Here is a 20,728-nt window from a genome sequence, read left to right as displayed (position 1 = left end):
AGAAGGCGGGCTTTCGTGAGGCCAGCGTTCTCTGAAGGAATAGTCCTCAACCCACCCATCCATCTTCATAATGAGTGGTGGGCGGGGAGGGAGCTATTTAAAAACACAGATTCCTGGGTGCTAACACTCAACACTCTGAACTCCTAATGCTGGGGCCAGGTGAATTCTGCGTGCACCAGAGGCTAAGAATCACTGTCCTGATCCCAAACTCCCACCAAGAGTCGTACATTAGTTTAAGGAAGAATACCGGGCCAATGACATTGTCTAATGTTGTAAATATACTATTTTAAATTTTACATTATACTCTAATCTACCCAGACTTTTGGCAGCTACTTTAATTCAGAGGTTGGCTTGGGATAGAAGCAAATAATGAATAGCATAGGCTCATAAACTAGGGAGCATCCACAGTAGAAGCTTGGATGATACTGGGTTCAGGAATCATATCATGTTAAGGAACTTTAAGATATTCTGCCTGAAGAAAAGAGAAGGTATTAACTTAGAAGTAAGAAGTTGCCATGAATGTAGTAACTGCCTCAAGAATTTCAAAGAGGAAGTAGAGTTGTTCACTATAGTTTTGGAGAGTAGAATAGGAACATAAGTAGAAATTAAAGGAGGGCAGACTTGACCAATAAAAGGAGAGTTCAGAGTGATCCAATAATGGAACAGGCTTCCACGTCGAACAGCTGAGTGCCCCATGGCTAAAAGTACTCAAGATGCATCTAGGTGATCTCCATCAAGCTACTGTTGCAGGCAATTTGTTTAAGGTCCCTTTCAACTCTTAGTATCTATGATTATAATTATAAAAGAAGAAATGCTAAGCTGTATCTGAGTCTTTACACTGATTCTTTCTGCAGAAACCACTACCATTTATTCATTTAATAATCATTTATTGAAAACCTACTATGTGCAAGGCAAAGCTATGGGGATACAGAGATGAGGAAGACACAGTCCTGCTCGCAAGGAGCTCACATTCTAAAAGGGGGTCAGACAAGATTTTAACAATTATAGTACAGTACAATAAATGTAATAATATAAGTATTCATGGGTGGGATCAGAGAGGAAAGGTTTCTAACTCAGCTTAGGAGGAATTTAGAAAGCAAGCCGAGTATGAAAGAATAAAGAGGCATTAGTAGACTGGACAAGTGCTGGTGGTAATGGGGAAGGGCATTCCACACAGTGCAAATAGCACGTGCAAAAGCACTGGGGTGCACAAGAGCCTGTGGCATCTGGGAATGGTGAGCAATTCACTGGGGCCCAAGAGCAGCGCCTGGGCAAGAGTTGAGAGAGACTAGGCTGAAGAGGCAAGCAGGGGCCCGATCACAGAGGACCTCGTGTGCCATGCTAAAGATCTGTGACTTTATCCCGATGTTGGTGGGAAACCGTTGGGGAAGTTCAAGCACAGAAGTGACATGCTCAGATTTTCTAAAAAAAAGATCATTTTTGGGTCAGTACAAAGGAAATACTGGCAGAGGAGAAGCCTGGAAAAAAGGAGACCAGTTAAGACTCTTGCAAGAAATCACAGAGATCTAAACTCAGAGAGAGTCATGGGAGAAGAAGGAAGATAAGAAGAGGTGAATTCCATCTACTGACCACCGAGCGGCTCAGGAGGTTAGATCCGACAGACTGTGGAAACAGAGACAGATGGGGTGTAAAGGGTGAGAGAAGGAAGAGTCTGGGAGGGCTGCCGAGTTTCTGGCTTGAGTGACTGGGTGGATGTCAGAGCCACTGGCGGAGGTCAGGGATACGGGAGGAGGAGCAGTTTTGGTGGTGGGGGGAGGAGGGTGATGAGTTCAGTTTTGGAAATGTTGAGACTGAGGTGCCGGTGGGATTTCCAGTTCATCTTCAACACGCATGAAAATACTCTCGCAATTCCAGTCCCTTAGCTCTGCCGAGCAGAAAATGTCAATCATCTGGAAAGGGATTAAATCAACCCAGCCAAGTTAGAAATCATCCTTTCTGACTCCACTTGCCTTGAAATCAGAATGGAGTTCCAGGGAAACAATTGGTATTCTTTTTCTGACTCCTTCTGTTTGAAACTCCTCTGTGGCAAAATTAGTAAACTTATCCTCACTGTGTGTGCAGGTGGAAATAGTCAGTTTTCATCAAGGAAACAATGGTTCTTGGTTCTCAATGCAGACGACTTTTCTTATTAAAGCTCTTCTCCATAACCATTTTTTTTTTTTTTTAGAAAAAAAATTTAATAGTCATTTTATTTAACTCAATATATCTAAAAATAATCATTTTAACATGAATTCAGTACAATAACTAAGGAGATATTGTATATTCTTTTCCAAGACTAAGTTTGAAATTTGGTGGATATATTATAGTCTCAGTGCATCTCTTTTTAAAAATTTTTATTGGCATATAGTTGCTTTATAATGTTGTGTTAGTTTCTATTATTCAGCAAAGTGAATCAGCTATACGTATACCATAACCTTCTTTAAAGAGTCTTAACGGATTCTGATAGTTCTAAACATTATATTTCTATACTTATTAATGCTATACACCCTTCACACCCTCTCAGTTCATTCCCCAAACAATTTAATTTGTCAACATTACAACTTTTAAAATTTAAATCATCTTTGAAAATGTAAATTCTATCCTTCTTGAAGGAAAGACCTACAATATCTAAAGATTAGAAATAATGTCATTCAATGTATATAAAACTGAATAACCTCCCAAATATTTTTCATTTTCTAGGATTTCCTTAATTCTTCATGTAATTCTTTTAGAACTCACGCATTTTTTGGGGAACTGCTGAGAATTTTTTTGTATGTGAAATGAGGCAAGGCATGCAGTAATAAACAAGCTACACTTTCGCATTTTGATTCGACTGATGATACTGAAAATTCAGTGTCAGTGAGCAAAGGATCAGTACAAGCACGTCCACTTTTACATGACCCTCCCCCGTGTCTCTTACGCTGCTTTTCATGACTTTTCCTGCCCCCTGCCCGAGGCCTCTCTCTTGGCAAATACTCACAGCTTTTGCAAAGACCCCCATGAGTTCTGGGAACTGATGTGTCAGGAGGGCCAGCATGGCTGTGAAGGAACACAATCCAGCAGTAAAGAGAATAAAGAAGGGAAGCTCCTTTTTGGGGTAAACTGAGACTTCATGGAAAGCTGTGGAGAGGAACAAAAGGGAAGTGTTAGGGCTGCAGTGAAATGCACTCTCAGGGAACTTCTCTAGGTGGGACAGACTCTTCAGAGCTTTGGCTGAAGCCTTTTGGAAAGGAAAACCGTAGGGCCCTCGCATGAATGAGCGCCAACGTCTCCGCCAGCCTCTGGAGCCTAGTGCTTCTCCCAAGTCCATATTTACCCCTCAGGACTCTATCCGGGGCATGATGGGGCTAACACGGGGATGTCACACATTCATGGGCAGGGACAGTGACTCTATCTACGCCTAACACACAGTGTTCCTTTCTCAAAAGGAAACATAAACAAAACTTTATTCAAATTATAAAACACATGTTCACTGAACAAAACCTATAAAATCCTAAGTCAAGTATCCTGAAATAAAAATGCTTCTCTCTAGGTTGTCATCATCCTGTAATTTTTAAATCATTGTCATAGGGAGATACTAGTGTGTATGTGTGTATGCTAAGTCGCTCAGTCATGTCTGACTCTTTGTGACCATGGACTGTAGCCCGCCAGGCTCCTCTGTCCATGAGAGTCTCCAGGCAAGAATACTGGAGTGGGTAGCCGTTCCCTCCTCCAGGGGATCTTCCCAACCCAGGGATCGAACCTGCATCTCTTGTATTAGCAGGTGAGTTCTTTACCTCTAGCACCACCTGGGAAGCCCAGATACTAGTGTAGCTTGTATTTTTTCCGGGTACAATCTAACTGTATCAGTGGAGGATACTACCCTGAGGGAGACACATTTAGCAAGGACCATCCATCCATCAACGAGGGGAGATTTTAGAACTTTTCATAACTTTTAAATTTCAAGTGACCTGCACAGAGAGAAAAGCACCAAAGGCTGGCCCCGTGGACTGAAGCCATGTGGCTGTGTGTGAACAGCACTGCCATTCCAACCAAAGGACCAAGGGTCTCCATCTTCCTCAGGAAACCCAAGGTCTCAAGCCTCTCCTCAAACTTTCAACTCTAAGCCCAAAACATGACAGGGTAGAGGGTCAGGGAGGGACAAAGAAAAACAGCACCTGAATCTGAACCCAGGGACGTCAACCTGCTAGGGTTCTCCTTGGGCGGACGTGTGCTCAGGGCCACTGTGGACGCCGCACCACTAATGTGCCAAACACAGGTAACATGTGAAACCACCCATCTGCCTCTCATCCTCACCCTCAACACTCAATGAGTATGAAGGGAAATCAGACTTGAACCACTGCATTCAATTAAATCAACGTGAGTCATAATTTTCTATTCTAGGACTGTAAAGATTATTCCTAGACATTGTCTTTTAAGAATTATAATCTCGTTCTAATAGTGAATCTATCCCCTATGGAAATGTGTTTGAACTCAATTAAAACATTTTAAAACAATGTACTTTTTAGAAAACTGCCTTTCTTATCAGAAATCAGAAATACTAATAAGGATCTCCCTGAAGGGAGAGCTGAAATGAAAAAGCGTGGGCCCATCACAGACCCTCTTTCTGAAACCAAATCTACTGCAGAGTGAGGCCTCACCCCCTTTACACAATAAATGCAGATGGTGAGGAACACCACACCACTGAGGCCTCCACCTCCCGAGGTAACTCATCATGCAGCAAAGAAAGCAGAGAACTGCCTTCTGCTCCTTCATCCTGAGATGGCAGCTCATTTTGCACCCGGACCCCACCATTTTGGAGATTTACAACTGTCTCAAAAAACATGGCCATTGGACAGTTTATAAGCACCCAGGGCTCCAAGTTCAGCTGGTCTTCTGGGCAAAGCATCTAACTATGTTAGAGCTATGAGATGTGATAGAACTGGGGCTAGTGCAGGGTGGGAGTGGCAGGAGAGAGGACAGGAAAGAGAGAATAGTCAAAATTTGGAGCTTATTATCTGAGGGAGAAAAGTATGTCCTAAGACAGGGCCACATGAAGGGCCTGGACACGATTCCTTATACACAGTATAATTTGATAATAACTATTTAGCTGGAATTATCAAAACAATGTTGGATTACAGTAAACCAAATCATACTTTCCACGTGTGGTACGGGTCCTCCGACTGCCAGCTGGTAAGGCCCTCGAGGGTAGGATTTGCCCTCTGCCTGCTGTGGACAGAGCTGAGGCTGCACGTGTGCCCTGCACACGTCCCACTGGCTCACTGCATGCCATCCAAGAGATGCTTGCAGGAAATCGTGCCGGTCAACAGCATTGCACCACTGCAGAGAGCACGCCCACCTGGCCCATGGGTCCGCCTCTGGTGGCAATGCCAGCATCCTCATGCTGCCCTGCCCTCCCCGCCAGACTCTTTTGCAGCTCCTCTGCTTCTCCTTTAGACTCCAGCGTGTGCAGACTGCCTCTGACCAGCGGGAGAGCCCAGGCCGAGCCCTGCACAGTGGATCGGCCCAGCAAGGGGCATCTGCCTCAAACTAGGGTCTCTGTGCTCAGACCAGCCAGGACATGATGCCTCTTCATCTAAACTTCAGTCACCAGGGGTCTTTCCCTTTGATGAATCTGGAAAGATGTGGAGGAGCAGGAAGCCAAGCCTACACACATAACTCACTTTAATGCTTATGCTATCAAATGAGGACAGGGTTTGGGAGAAGAGTAATAGAAGACAAGGAACATCATAAACATTTATCATTCCCACCTCTTTCTATCCCTGTTGTCGGCACACCACCCTCACCAGCCCAGGAGAGGAATACGGAGGGGAGACTTACATGGAAGCAGCTCACGATCTGCTGTCTCTGTACAGATGGGGTAGGGATAAAACAGATGCCCCTTTTCCAAGGGATAAGGGATCATCCGAAAAGCTGAAAAGGAGAGGCAATATGTTAGAGGCACAATATTTGTCTCATAACATCTCAACTTCACAAAGAGCATTTTGAGCATTTTTATAACAGTGAACATGTCTACAAGTAACTTTCAGAAAGGATGCGACACTTACCCAAATGCTGAGGCATGCGCGAGAGAAATTGTCAGAGATGCATTATGACAAATGACTCACACATTAACCTCACACTATATATCTGGACAAACCTCACAACACTAGGTGGGGATGGGGGTGCAGAGGAGAAGGCAAAGCCATCAATTCCAATGCCCAGGGTTTCCTCAGCTACAAAATACTATGAAAATGTCATGAGCACTAATTCAATATAGCTCAACTGATAGTAATAACACAAACCTGGATTGAAATGCTTCCCCAAGAAGCAACATGGACTGACTTGTAGGAGCATGTCACAGATGCACAAATATGAAAGGCATTCTAGCATGCCTATTTTAAAAATATGTCTAGGTGGATTAGAATTCCAACCAAGATGGATAAAAACAAGAATCTAAAGTGCATGACTTGGGAGGTATTTCTAAACTTTATGAAACTTTTAAATCTTCAGCATCATGTGGGGGAAAAAATGGACCTGGAGAGATTGAGTATCTGTATTTTGAGGATGTCAGGCCACGTAAGCTTTGCTTTTGGGGCATCAGATAACATTAGGTCTCACACTGAATTATGACTTTCCAGTCAGTCCATCTCTTCCCATTTTCACATGCGTTACTCTCCCTGTTACAATGTCAACAGCATGTTAGTCTCACTGTTCCTATGAACAGTACTCGAGGAGGTAATTTTTCTTCCACAGATGTCCGGCAACTACAGCATGCTGTAGATATAAAATATAAAAAAACTAGACCCTACACTGGGAATGTCGAATTACAATCCTTGCCTTCGTGTGTGTCAAAGAGAGACGGTGGCAACACAGCAAACTTTTCAGCCTTAAATGCTGCATTTCAAGGACTCCTAGCTATGTCTTCAGCTGTGTAATTACCGAAGTCTTCTCAAAATGCTGTCAATGTACATATTTGTCTTTTGCATACTTATTTCAAACAGAAATCAAAAACAAAGAATGTTCTCCCTCACGAGACATGACAAGGTTCCATTGTAACCAGCATCAGTGCACATATGGTATTTATTCTGGTGTCTGAATATTATTTAAAAGTAAAAACATTATGTATGTGATCCCAGCATTTGGAATGCAGTCAATCTGCACCACAGTGCTATCACTCTGAGGTTACAGCGTGTTGCCACGGAGAATATAAATCACTACAAACGTGGGATTAGAGCAGAGCCAGTTTGCTGGCAGTTGGCTGAGGTAAAAATGTTATCAATTTTCCTCTTGTAACAGAAACCTCTTAAACAGAGATTAAAACATTAAAAACACCCCAGACTTTAACTCTTCTTAAAATGAAAGGCTCACCCTAGTTCAATCAGACCTTCTCTTTCATGCAAAACAAGATGACTTTTGCCCGTTACAGCAAGCAAGAGAGGGGTTCCCTGCACAAGCTGTTAACACACAAAGATTACTTGAAGGAACCAGCATTTCTCTCAGTAGAACTAGGCTTTCAAGAGAAGGAAAAAAATTACAAAACCAAAAAACCAAAAACTCACTTAGTGCTTTATAGGATACACTAAACTCTCTTCTGGGAAGCAGGACATTTAAACTGCAATATGGCAGGATTTTAATACCATTTCCCATAAATGATGGCTGCTATGAAAGCATCCCCAAAATGTAGAAAAACCTATGTGGAAGGTTTTTTTTTTAAAATGCAGATTTTCATGTGCACTAGGGCTCCTGTAATTAAGAATCTGTCTAGGTTCATATGATATAAATAAACCCTCAGTTTTCAAAGTGGCTATAAATTTGAATGCTAAACTTTATTCAAAACTGAAGTCAGTTTGCACTTCAGGGAGTAATTTTTTTAAATGAAATATAGGAGTGCGAGATCTTGAGAGTGTTCAACCATAGAAATCAAATGGTTGGTTGGTGTCTTTTCAATCAAATACCAAATGCTTTTTACTCCAGTATTTGGCATGCATACAAATTTTGTGCATCAAGTTACTCTTTTCCTTCTAATCAGTTCTGGTCTTTCTGGAGAGGGTGAAGACACTGATTATATATGATTCAACAAAGAATATACACACACTCTTCCTGTACCATCCTCTGCCCCCAAGGCCCGTGATAGTAAGGGTGCTTATGTGCCCTTAAAATTTCTCTTTCTCATGTCAGTTGTCATTTACATTGAGTTCATAAAATAATGTTAAGACTTTTGGCTTCACTAAACAAAAGCAAACACAATTTCTGTTTTCAATTCTATCCTTTATCCACCCTGCTGGGCGGGGTCCAGCCAAGTGTGAGATAAGCACTGGAGGTCTAGAAAGAGTGGGCAGAGGCACCACGTGAGCCGCGCCAGGCGCACCCCCACCTCCTGGTCCTTTCACTGCAAACATGTGTAACTGCTCCACAAAGACCTTGTGGCTTTAGGTGAATGGCCACAACTTTTGCAAGTGCAAGTAGTAACACACTGATTCAGCAGGGCAAGTAAGAATCAAAAGAAAGGTCATTTGAACTGTTTTATGAATTTGATCTACTTCACGAGTGACTAAAAACCTCCTAAAATATTTCCATCCAAAAAACAAAAAAAACACATACATTTCAGAAGAAATACATGAAAATGTACATGCATTTGGTTAGAAAAAAAAACAAAAAAATCTGGACTCTTCAGTGTTAGTACATAGAACCCAATGGCATTTTTGCATTTCCCTTTTGTGCCATCTCCGCCCCTACCTTGGTTTCTACTGTGCCTTTGTGGGAGAGGCAAAATGAGCCGGGAACTACTTAGTGAACACAGCAGGCCCTCCACGATACCGTGTAAGACATTACACTACTGCCTTCTGGCCTCACCCAGACACATTTTCCAGACAGGTTTCAAGCCTATATCAGTGTTGTACCCATCAGAGACTTAACCAATTCTGGATAAAGAATCAGGAGAACCAAAGAATGGACACAAGCATGGATACATGGACAAGCTAACTCTTGATTTTCCCACTGAATTCTAATGACCTTTCATCCTATCCACAATACAGGCAAGGATAGAAGGCAATGTTTGGTACTTTGCCTATGTTGAATTTTCAAAGAGTATCTCAGAGAACTTTATACAGATTGTTTGCAATACTAAGGACTGAGTTTGAATCCCAGCTCTACATGGTCAAAATGTGAGTGTCTTCCTTGTACAGCAGGGACTGTGAGCCAAGCATGCACTGTTTCTGGACTGATGGAGCTGACTGCCCAGGGTGGGAAACAGATGAGACAATAATCATGAAAACAAGTGTGAAAGTTCCTCTGTGATAGCGTATACCTAATGGAGTAGCGGTGGAGGTGACAGCTCACGACGAGCCAAACTGGACCAGGCTGACAACCGTATGACCTCAGGAGGGTCATTATTCTGTGTCCAGCGGGTCATTTTATGTGTCCATAAAAATGAGGACTCCAAGGACCTCGAGAGGCTGTTAAAGGGACTATGCGTACAGCAGAGCTCAAAGTGTCCACAAATAGGGCCTGACTGCTCAGTGAAAGTTAGTTTTCTCTTTACTTTCCCTTTCCACCAACCCCAAGCTCCTACTTGCTCTATAAGTCATACTCTAGCTTATAAGTACAAATGCTGCTTATTTGTGAACAGTTAGAAGTACAAATGATAGAGTAGAAAATTATCATCACAACCCACATTTTACGTTCTATTGACTGTAACATAGGCAATGGCCATAAAGGCTTTCTGTCTTTTGTGAAGCTTTGGGGACAACAACAAAGAAAATTCAAAAGTTAAAACTCTGGCTTCTGATCCACATTTTTTCACTATCTAGTTATATGGCCTTGGAAAACTACTTTCCTTTTAGATTACAAGATGTTCTATTCCGATTTCAAAGAAAAATTCTAGAGTTTTGGAGCAGAGTCACTAGCTTATTAGTGACCTGTAACACTCTAATACTCTGTTCCTGCTTCCTTGATAGCTCTGCTCCTACCCACACTATATGTACACATACATGTGCACATGCATGTGAGTATATGTGCACACACATGCACACACACACATTGTTTCTCCCAAAGCATTTCAGAGTCTTACTTATCTTGATATCCCCAAAAGAATGCCTATAAATGTTCACTGAATAAAGGAATGAATAAATTAATGCACAGTAGGGAAGAGACAGAATTTTCCCTTTAAAAGCCCCAGTGGATCCAAATTAGGGTCAGTTGCTCAAAACTGAATAAGTGAAAGGAGCAAGCTGGTTCTACTGGGCAGTAGATGGGGAAGCATCGTACAATATCTGGATTCCGGCTACTAGTATAAATTGGCTATGGCCAGGGACTTCAGCTGCCATTGTTTTCTCCCAAATTATAAAATTTAGCCTTGGATTCATGGGCTGAAGGGTGGGAGAATTTCTATTTAGCAGTCTCAAAGGTGCCAGGCTTTTGGAGGAAAGGTTTGATTAGAGGAAATGCCCCAAGGATCACATCTTACAGCCAGTAGCATTTACCATCGGGTTCAAAGAGAATAAATTAGAATCAGAATCTCATCCTTTGCTTCAACAATGGGCCATTTTCTCCTCTCAAAGGAAAGATTTGCCTTAATCCCCCTAAGAAACACCACCTTCAAATCTTATACATTATTTAGTGAATTTTTGGGGGGAAAAAAAATCTTCAAAAAGAAAATAAAGATCAAGTGAGGAAGAAAATGGAAACAAAGAAAAGCTAAGTGATTTACCCCATGGTATTCTACTTTTCTGATATATGGAACCTGAAAATTAAATCTCCAGTTGTGGTCAGCAGACTACCTCACTTTATAAAATAAATACAGCCAAATCAGAGCCTTGAAAATATCAAGGCAGGAGGGAGATGAGGCCACATCAGAATTTAATACAGGTAAATTAGAAGACGTGCCATTTAAAACAGGGCACCATAAGGCACAATACCATTGTAACTAAAGACACAGTTCAAATGAGTTTCCTCATTCATGTATGTTTTTTATATTCAACATATACTTGCAGTCATGTGTATACATGTTTGTGAAGATAACCAGAACCTACAGTGCTTAAAATAAATATAATTCATATAATGTGGCAGTTGTGTAATGAACTTAGGAACATGTTTTTAAATCTTAAATAAATTAAAACATTTCCCCTTTCTTGATTATCTTGACTTTTAGAAACACATTGTGTAATTTCAGTGGTTGGGATAGTGATGAATCAAACATTTTACAAACCTTTGAAATGCTGATGTATTTGTGGTTGAGGATTCAGGTTTTTTTTTCTTCAAACCACCATATGTTTCAAACCCAAACAATCTCTGCCATGCATCAGCTGGACTTTGGGGTTTTATCAAAAATGTGAGTTATTTCACCCTGATTGGTGGGAGACTCACTTAATTCCACAAGATGACTAGTGCTCCAACATAATAAACTCATTAAAAAGCAAATAAAACTATACCTCATCCCTACCCCTAACCAACACTTTTGACATAAGTAAGGCTTTTAATTCTTTTTCTAAAAGATAAAGTGAATTTTTGAAAGAATACTCACTTTTAACACGGAACCTAGTGAAATTAGGTAGTTACCTTCCTTTCTGAATTCTCTTTCTAGTGAAAAAGAGGAACTGGAAGGGAGTTGGGGAATGGTCTTAAATTTCAGAATGAAGAAAAAAATGATTTAAAGGCGAAAACCTAGACTATGAGACTGGAGATGTCAAAAGGCGCCACCCAGTGGTGAACTGGAGGAAGTGCAGCCTCTGCGCTTAGGCACGGGCAGTCTAGGGGAGCCCCACTGACCTCCGGAGAGGGAAAAGGAGTGGTTCCTGTACTGTAGCGGCCCTCAGAGCAACTGCCCTGAAGCTCACCAACTTGGAATAGGGTGGTGGCATTCAGTATCATCAACACTTCATGGTTTTCAAAAAACGGGTATGTTAATATCAGTAAATGGGTAGCTGAGCCAGAATTCTAATCCAAGTCTTTTGATTTAAAATCCAGAGCTTTGATGCCTCCACTTAACTTAGAATGGACAGAGATCTAGAAGTCTTGTCAAACAATCGCACACAACTGCCTGAAGTTGGAGTGGTAATTCCTTCTCCTAAATTTCAAGACAGATTTATAGCTTTGTATTTTTTAAACAAAGACAAAACTGTTTGTAATGAAAGATTATTTTCTAAATACATTCATATACATATATATACATGTACATATATACACATAAGTGTTTATGCTTAAAGAAAATATATATGTTATTGTAGCAAGTTTGAAAAATACAAATATGAAGAAAAAAATCACTTAAAAATCTACTTAAAGGTATATCTATTTCTAACCTCTTTTACCTTTTTTCATACATAGAATGTATTTTTATATTAAATTGGGCTCATTCTATATTTTAAATGTTTAAGTCAATATTTAATAAAAAAATATAATTTTATGTAGAATAATTAGCTTTCAAAACATTAGAAAGGGCATAGGAATACCCCAGCCTTAAGTAAGTAGTGGTATAAATTGAGGGCTTCTAAACAAATGTTTCAGAGATGGCTGCTCCTCTTCTCCTTAATCTATCCAGGTAAGGCCTAAATAGCTGGTATTACAGAAAAGAGCAGTGAAGACACAGTAAGCCTGATTCTAACATCAGTGCCTGCAAGACGTTCAATAGGTTGCTCACCTCAACGAACCTGCTTCTCTCTTGAACATCTAACATGACCACCTTTGTCCTGCCTGACTTAGAACTTTATCAGGAGTCCATGAAATGATGGAAATGCAAATCCTCTGTGAATTACAGTTACACAAACATTCTTCAAGGTTCTTGGGATCCTCTACTAAAGTCCTCAATTGACTACTAACTAAGGCAGCCACCTGGTAAGCACTCTCATGGTTCTCTTTTCTAAACTGAATGGTACAATTCTCTTTTTGAAAACTGAAAAGCTGTGTAATTTCCTGGCTTGGTTCTTAATTATCTATAAGGATTAAATGCAGAGTTTGCCTTTCATATAGGTCCCTGACTGCTCTGCCATAATGTTTAATGTCTAAAAACTCACCATTTCTTTATATTCTAATAAAGTGTTCCACCCATCTAATTTGAGGTAATTACATCCTCCCCAATGGTACTTCATTGCTTGATGTGGGGATCACTGTGTCACTTCCCATCTCTCAAAATGTCACTGTCCTTCCCAGTGTTTCCAAAGCATCTCCCTATTGTTGTCTGGTAATATGGGTAACTAACTTCCAAACAGAATTTTTTCATTATTTTTTATTTTTACAGTTATGCCATTCCTAACACTGTGTCTTTATCATTTATTGCCCCACCCCTCTTCTGACCTTTTCTATACGACTATTTTATCAATCAGATCCAATCAATAAGCTTCTATCACTATATTTCCAAGATACCAATCTATAAATTGAAGGTCAAGAAGCAATAGTGAGAACTCAACATGGAACAACAGACTGGTTCCAAATTGAAAAAGGAGTACGTCAAGGCTGTATGTTGTCACCCTGCTTATTTAACTTATATGCAGAGTACATCATCAGAAATGCCAGGCTGGATGAAGCACAAGCTGGAATCAAGATTGTGGGGAGAAATATCAATAACCTCAGATATGCAGATGATACTACCCTTATGGCAGAAAGCAAAGAAGAACTAAGCCTCTTGATGAAAGTGAAAGAGGAGAATGAAAAAGTTGGCTTAAAACTCAACATTCAGAAAACTAAGATCATGGCATCTGGTCCCATCACTTCATGGAAAATTGATGGGGAAAGAATGGAAACAGTGACAGACTTTATTTTGGGGGGCTCCAAAATCACTGCAGATGGTGGCTGCAGCCATGAAATTAAAAGACACTTGCTCCTTGGAAGAAAAGTTATGACCAACCTAGACAGCATATTAAAGAGCAGAGACATTACTTTGTCAACAAAGGTCTGTCTAGTCAAAGCTTTGGTTTTTCCAGTAGTCATGTATGGATGTGAGAGTTGGACTATAAAAAAAGCTGAGCACCAAAGAATTGATGCTTTTGAACTGTGGTGTTGGAGGGGATAGAGTCCCTTGGACTGCAAGGAGATCCAACCAGTCCATCCTAAAGGAGATCAGTCCTGAGTGTTCATTGGAAGGACTGATGTTGAAGCTGAAACTCCAATGCTTTGGCCACCTGATGTGAAGAACTGACTCATTTGAAAAGACCCTGATGCTGGGAAAGATTGAGGCCGGGAGGAGAAGGGGACAACAGAGGATGAGATGGCTGGATGGTATTACCAACTCAAAAGACATGAGTTGGTGATGGACAGGGAGGCCTGGCGTGCTGTAGTCCATGGGGTCGCAAAGAGTCAGACACAACTGAGTGATTGAACTGAACTGAACTGAATCTATACATGTATGTTCTTACTTGGTAAGCCAATTTGTCCATTTAATTTTACCATGACTAATACTAGGAAAGGCCTCTCATGTTCAGTCTTGCTGGGCTTTATCTCTTCCTTTCTTATGTTTAAATAAAAATTCCTTTTGTCTCATCTGTATAGAACACCATAAATGCAACAATAAGCCCAAGCCAGAGAGAAGTGCACACGTGTCCACACACACCCTGAGTCTGCTGTCTCAACACATCCAAATAGCAGGACCAGGACACTTGGAGTAGATTACTACACTTACGGAGTGAGTGTAGAAATATCCACCAAGTCACCACCCCTCAAGGTATAAACAGTAAATGATTTAACTAGACCCGCTACAATTCTCTGAAGAAGTATTTTCCAAACAACTAAACAAAAAACCTTTCAATCAACTGGAGTCCTGTCTCTGTCAAGTTGCTTTTACTCCATCTCATTTGACTGCTCCCCACCCCTTTCCTGTACCAGTTTAGATTCCTGCTGGGTTAGGGAAGGGCAGGAAAAGGGAAGAGTAGAAGATTGGCAAAATGAAAATGGAAGGAGCAAAAATAAACAGTGAAAGGGATTAAAAAGACATTTGCTTGTGAGGCTGATCAGAGTAGGGGTGAATTAAGGAAAAATTATCAGAAGACTCTAAAATGTCTTTTCCCCATGAGGCGGGGAAAACCTGTGCTACATGCTATGCTTGTTTTGTTTAAATTTATGATAGCAGTGTCAATATACATGTTGTTCAATAATCCAGAATCTTGAGCCCTTTTCATTCTCCCCAACAGCTCCCCCCACACACTTAGCACTGTTCACAGTGTCCTTGCGTATAAAACTGTCGTAGTTCTTCAAGGCTTGGTTCAAATCTCATATGACCTATAAGGTTACCCATGACTGCTCCACCCCATAGGTCTCTCCCATCTGAAAAATCATTGAGCAGCTGCTAATGCTGCTAGTTACTCCTTCCAATTGGATGAGATGCTTCTCTGGGGCTGGGAGCATGTCTCACCCACCATTACAGAGCTGCTCAGATCAATGTATCCCCACATCCATCTAACAGGCATTTATTCTTCAACACACAAGGCTACCCCTGCCACCATACTAGGGTCCAGTTGTCCTGAAGTATAACTGCTGCTCCTTTTTGTTTGGCCAACAGAGGTCTCCTAGAGGATAACTGTGGCTCTTCAGCCAACCCTCCCAGAAAGGCCATCTGGAAGTGGTCATCAGAGCCCAGCAAGGAGTCTGGCTTCATGCCAAAGACTCGCATGATGCCGAGGGGCTGTCTGGGTCTCCAAGGAGGGTTTCCAGAAGTAGAGTGCTCCTCTGATCTCTGGGTTGGGAAGATCCCCTGGAGGAGGGCATGGAAACTCACGCCAGTATTCTTGCCTGGAGAATTCCCATGGACAGAAGAGCCTGGCAGGTTGCAAAAAGTGACATGACTGAGCAACTAAGCATAGCACAACTACTGGAACAGTCCAGATTCACCCCCTCCGCTGTATAAACTTGTCTTTTTGAGGTGCAGAGGCAGCATCACCACAATAACACCCACTACCACTGGGAAACCAGAGAGCCTGCGTAATTAACCACATCTCTGTGATGTGGTTAGAGAGCAGAGCTGCTGCTGCTGCTAAGTCACTTCAGTCGTGTCCAACTCTGTGCGACCCCATAGACGGCAGCCCGCCAGGCTCCCCTGTCCCTGGGATTCTCCAGGCAAGAACACTGGAGTGGGTTGCCATTGCCTATAGATATGTAAATCTTCATCATTCATCACAAATGCTCAGGGCAAAAACAGCTTTAGCATGTTTTCGTGCTTAAAAAAAAAAAATGTTTCAAAGAAAGAAAATTACTTACTGCCTTCCCATGTACAATGGAGAAGATTCAAAGCTCCTTCTACCCTCTTCCAGTGCGCCAGATGGAAGAATGCATATGCTATTGCTTCACTGTCCCCTCGCTTCAGGATGTGTTCTGGGGGCAGGATTAAGCTTTTCATTTCTAGTAGGTACTGAAATTTAACAAAAGGCAGGAGACAGATGCATTAATACACAGCAATTTGGAATTCAATATTGAAAATGGAGAGGTTAATTTCCCCAAAGCCGCTGTTCATAAGTGCTTCCTCAAACCTGCAACCTCATTACCACATTTGAGGGCAATTACGGAAACATCCAGCAATCCAAAGTTTGCTGACAGATAATTAGCCTTGTACTAGTTTCCGACAGTGAAGATCAGAGGCTTTCAGGCTAAGACATTCTAATCAAAGAAATATATACATAGAGACTCAAGCAGAAAAAGGAAAATTTAGAAGACACAATCATTTGGTATAATTTTGTAACCAGAAGGAAAATACATGAAACACACACATGAAAGCTAAGAAGTCATATGCCTAAACCAACTGCAGTAGAGAGACGAGGACGATGAGCACTGCCCATTAGTTTTTCTATACAGATCTATCGAGGAGAAGGCCAGGGTCCTGTGGAAAGGGTCACCTGTAGCTTCTCTGATGCTGGAGAAGGACAGGTGGCAGCTGGGGCACAGGAAGGCCCAGAAGGAGGGAGCAGAACAGACCCCAAAGCATGCTCTTCCTTTGGCTCCTTTCAAACACTTCAGGGGCCTCAAGAGCACAGGGAGAGGATGGATATTCTTCCTGGGGCTCACAGAAGACTAAGTTTCTGTCTGTATTCCTGTGTTTACTACAGAATAGAAAGGGAAGCAAATTCAGACTGGTATTTTATATTTGCAAAAGCTCACTGGCCTTTGCTGGCTGGCCTTCCCTATGCTCCACTCCTCACCACCTCCCCTTTGGATCTGTCCCCAGCACACAGACACCCACCCAACTGCCAACCACAGTCGCAACAACCCAGGCATCTCCTATCAAAAGGAGATTAGCAGACCACGGAGGGATGTGTTTCATGAAAACGGCACCACCACAGCGAATGGAGGTGCTATGAGAAGAGATGTCCAACACAACTTTAATGTCAGAAACAACCGTCTGGATTCATGTGTTGGAGGAAATTTATAAGAGAGGGTGAAGAGTGGAAGAATCCAAAGACACAGAATGGAGGTTACGAGACACCCATCAGCGTTTCCTTCTCATCTCACTGTGCACACTGGCACGGGGGTGCAGTGGCCTTAAGCTCCCTTGCCTCTAGGTGTGTTCGGTGTCAGGGCACACTGCCCAGCAGGAGCCGGGTGGACACATTCTGGCCTCTGGGTTCAGCAAATGAAACTTCCCTTGCTCTGGGTCTGATATCTGAAGAGAACTCTGAGCCTCAAAGCAGGAAGAGCAGGAAGTGAGAAGGCTCACCCCGAGGGCAGCAGAGAGCAGCCTGCACCTTCACCCTTGTGGAGCGAATGGGTTTGAAGGCCCTCCTCCAGAGAGAGACCTCTTCCCAGGCTGGTCCATGAAAGGTGGTCATTAGTTTGATGAGAGCTCCTAGGGCATGAGTTCATATGCTTTTTTCAATTCTACATGTTGCTTTCTTCCTTCATCTTGCTTTAAAACACTGCACAACACAAATCCTTTGGGAAAGATAATGATTTTGAATTACCTACTAATCGTAATAGCACTGTATCTATAATGAATATCAATCATAATATAAATATAAAGGTGAATTTTACATTCAGAGATATTTGGCTATCATCTTGTGATTTTACCTTAACAGAAGTTATATCATATGCTGCCACTGCCCATGATGATCTTAGAAGGCCCCAAGAGTCATAACTTATAAAATGCTCTGAGCTGTGTTGATTTTTTTCAAAGTTAGAGAAGGAAGACCTTTTGGTCACTCTCAATAATCATCAAGAGAGCAAAAGAAAGGGAAAATTTCTTGCTTAATGAGTGCCCTAGAATAATATTTTGATTTCTGAGTTCCTAATAACCCTGATGCTGGGAGGGATTGGGGACAGGAGGAGAAGGGGACAACAGAGGATGAGATGGCTGGATGGCATCACCGACTCGATGCACATGAATTTGGGTGAACTCAAGGAGTTGGTGGTGGACAGGGAGGCCTGGCATGCTGCGATTCATGGGGCACAAAGAGTCGGACACGACTGAGTAACTGAACTGAACTGAACTGAACTGAATAATTATTTACAGCCTACCAAACAGTCAACTCTAAAGAAGGATCATGTTATATGACCTTTGAAAAAAACTAAATATGAAAACCACTACCTCATGTACCCCAAGAAAATAGAAACCTCAAGTTCCTAAGGATTGGATGGTAGTTGAAAGAAAAGTGTAACTTATTCCATTTAATTTCTATGATTAGGAAAGGTTTTCAAAATCATATCATTAAGCATCTGTGAGAGAACCCTTCTCTTGGGCTAAAAAACCTTCAGGAATAGGAGCACCTGAGAAGAAGTGGGCCTGGTAGATACCCACAAGTGGGTAGAAGCCTAAACAAACCAGGAAGGGGTGTGGCAGAAGGAACTTGGGGAAGGAAGGAGGACTTTTAGAAAATTATCTACAAAGGGATACATTAGATCTGTGTTGTCCAACGTGGTATCCTCTATTTAATGTGTATCTATTTATCAATTAAAATTAAATTAAATTAAAAATTCAGTTCCCACTAGCCATATTTCAAGTCCTCAAGTGCTGTAAGGAGTTAATAGAACAAGGCAGAGACAGTTCCGTGATCACAGAAAGTTCTAGTGGACAGCATTGATTCAAACAATGGAAGTTTCTAATCTTCAAATAATCGAAACCATTTATAACATGAAAAATTTTCACAGATGTGTGTCGAATCTACTGATCAAAAATACACAATAAGGCAAAAAGTTACAATAAATAGTAATAATACAAGAATTCATTTAAAAATATTACTGGCCACCAGGGTGTCTACATAATATCTGGAAAGCAGCAGTGCACATGTGTATGAGACAGCTGGTTTACTCAGCCTGTTGACTGAATGTGGTGCATATGGCTTCAAGGACACTGTCCACAGCCCCAGGATGGGCTGTGAGGTAATGCTCTGTTTCTCCTCTTAGCTCCCTCTGATCTCTGTGTATGTGTACTTTTCACACACCACCTTAGATTAGTTATATGTCTCAGCTCAGGCATAAGATCCCAAAGAACATGAATCTCATTTCCCAAGAAGTCCCTCAAAATGAGCATCCTTGGCCTTATCAGCCTCATGAGACGAAGCAGTGTAGCTCACCAAGAAAACTCAGCTGCCTTCCCATTGCATCTACTTTATGGCATAAACAAGTTTTGTCTATAAAGGAGATTTATACTGCAGCATGGTTTCAAACAAAATGTTGGCTCTAACCAAATAATGAAGGCTAATAACAACAGTGTGTTATGTTTCTGGCCTGGTTTAAAATGGTTGGCAAGATTAGTTCTCAACATGTGCAACATTTAAATTAGAAAGGCATGGAACAACATTTCACATCTTACTTGTCGAGAGAAAAATAAATGGAAGAGGGCAGATCCCTATCCACAACTATGCAGAAATCAATTAGAATAACTGTAGCTTGCAAATCAGAGAACACTCCCTGCCTGTCTGCAGCAGTTCATTGGCTTCGATTAGCTAAGCCAGCATTCTGCCCTATCTTGCCTGCCATCCTGCCTCTGACTTCCTTCCCAAATTCTCAAATCACATTGCTCTTGAAGCACATGCTTCTAAAGGTTTCGGAAGCAACTTTTCAAAATCTGTTTGTGTCAGAATCTGGTTCCTAAGCTCAAGATAGGAACATAACACATTAGCACAGATGAAGAGGAGCTGAGTGGTGTCTGCTTATGGAGGTCTGTGAGCAGAGGCTGGTTGACCTGTCAGGAAAGGTGTAGGAGGGAGGTGCCCTGTCATAGGCTACCCCAGGTGGCTGCTCAGATCTCTTCTGTTAAGGTCTTAAAATTCTATAATAATTAGAGTGAACATGATTCCAAAGTTATCCTTCACACAGATATTAATGCCAAATAGTCCATACTCCCTTTTTGGATTTCCAACACCGGTAACAGCAGAAGTCCTATGAAAATAACTGGCAAAAACATGGGATAAAGAAATGAGAAAGAACAAATTAATTAGACTCCAGTACATTTAGATGAGGAACATGAAGTACATGTTCCTCATCCAAAATCAGGTAGTGGAAGAATATTTATTAGCATGAGGAAACGTTCATGATATATCACTAAATGAAGAAAGAACAAAACAAATGTATCACACAGATTGTGATTTTGGTAATACAAATGTACGTGTAGTAATTAAAAGCATTGGAAGGTCACAGATTGAATGTTAATGGTGGAAAATACTGATCTTATGAAGATTTTTCCACTTTTTCTATGCTTTCCAAGTTTTCTGTAATAAGCATTTTAATATTTTATCTCTCTCTGCATATATATGTATGTGCATGAGTGTGTGTGAGTATATAAAAACAAAACTATTTTCTAGACTTGCATCAGAAACATAAAAAGCAAATCACACAA

At 41.4% G+C, this 20,728-nt stretch overlaps 1 protein-coding gene across 5 annotated transcripts in view; it reads right to left on the bottom strand.

The window, feature by feature from the left end:
- The window catches only part of ST7 (suppression of tumorigenicity 7), a 268,905-nt gene that overhangs the window by 7,843 nt on the left and 240,334 nt on the right, over positions 1 to 20,728 (bottom strand). For 2 of the 5 annotated variants that reach the window (XM_010831218.1, XM_010831216.1), the window contains 3 exons: positions 16,162 to 16,312; positions 5,821 to 5,913; positions 2,981 to 3,120 (listed from right to left, as the gene is read on the bottom strand). In XM_010831218.1, coding sequence (XP_010829520.1) covers positions 2,981 to 3,120; positions 5,821 to 5,913; positions 16,162 to 16,312 — 384 coding nt within the window. Of the gene's footprint in view, positions 1 to 511; positions 1,911 to 2,980; positions 3,121 to 5,820; positions 5,914 to 16,161; positions 16,313 to 20,728 lie in introns of those variants that run through there. The other 3 variants (XM_010831219.1, XM_010831215.1, XM_010831217.1) reach the window with 3 other exon arrangements.

This window comes from Bison bison, unplaced genomic scaffold, assembly GCF_000754665.1.
Source record: "Bison bison bison isolate TAMUID 2011002044 unplaced genomic scaffold, Bison_UMD1.0 scf7180017864525, whole genome shotgun sequence".
Taxonomy (NCBI): domain Eukaryota; kingdom Metazoa; phylum Chordata; class Mammalia; order Artiodactyla; family Bovidae; genus Bison; species Bison bison.
Note: the sequence above shows the minus strand (reverse complement) of the source record. Positions and strands in the feature narration are given on the sequence as shown.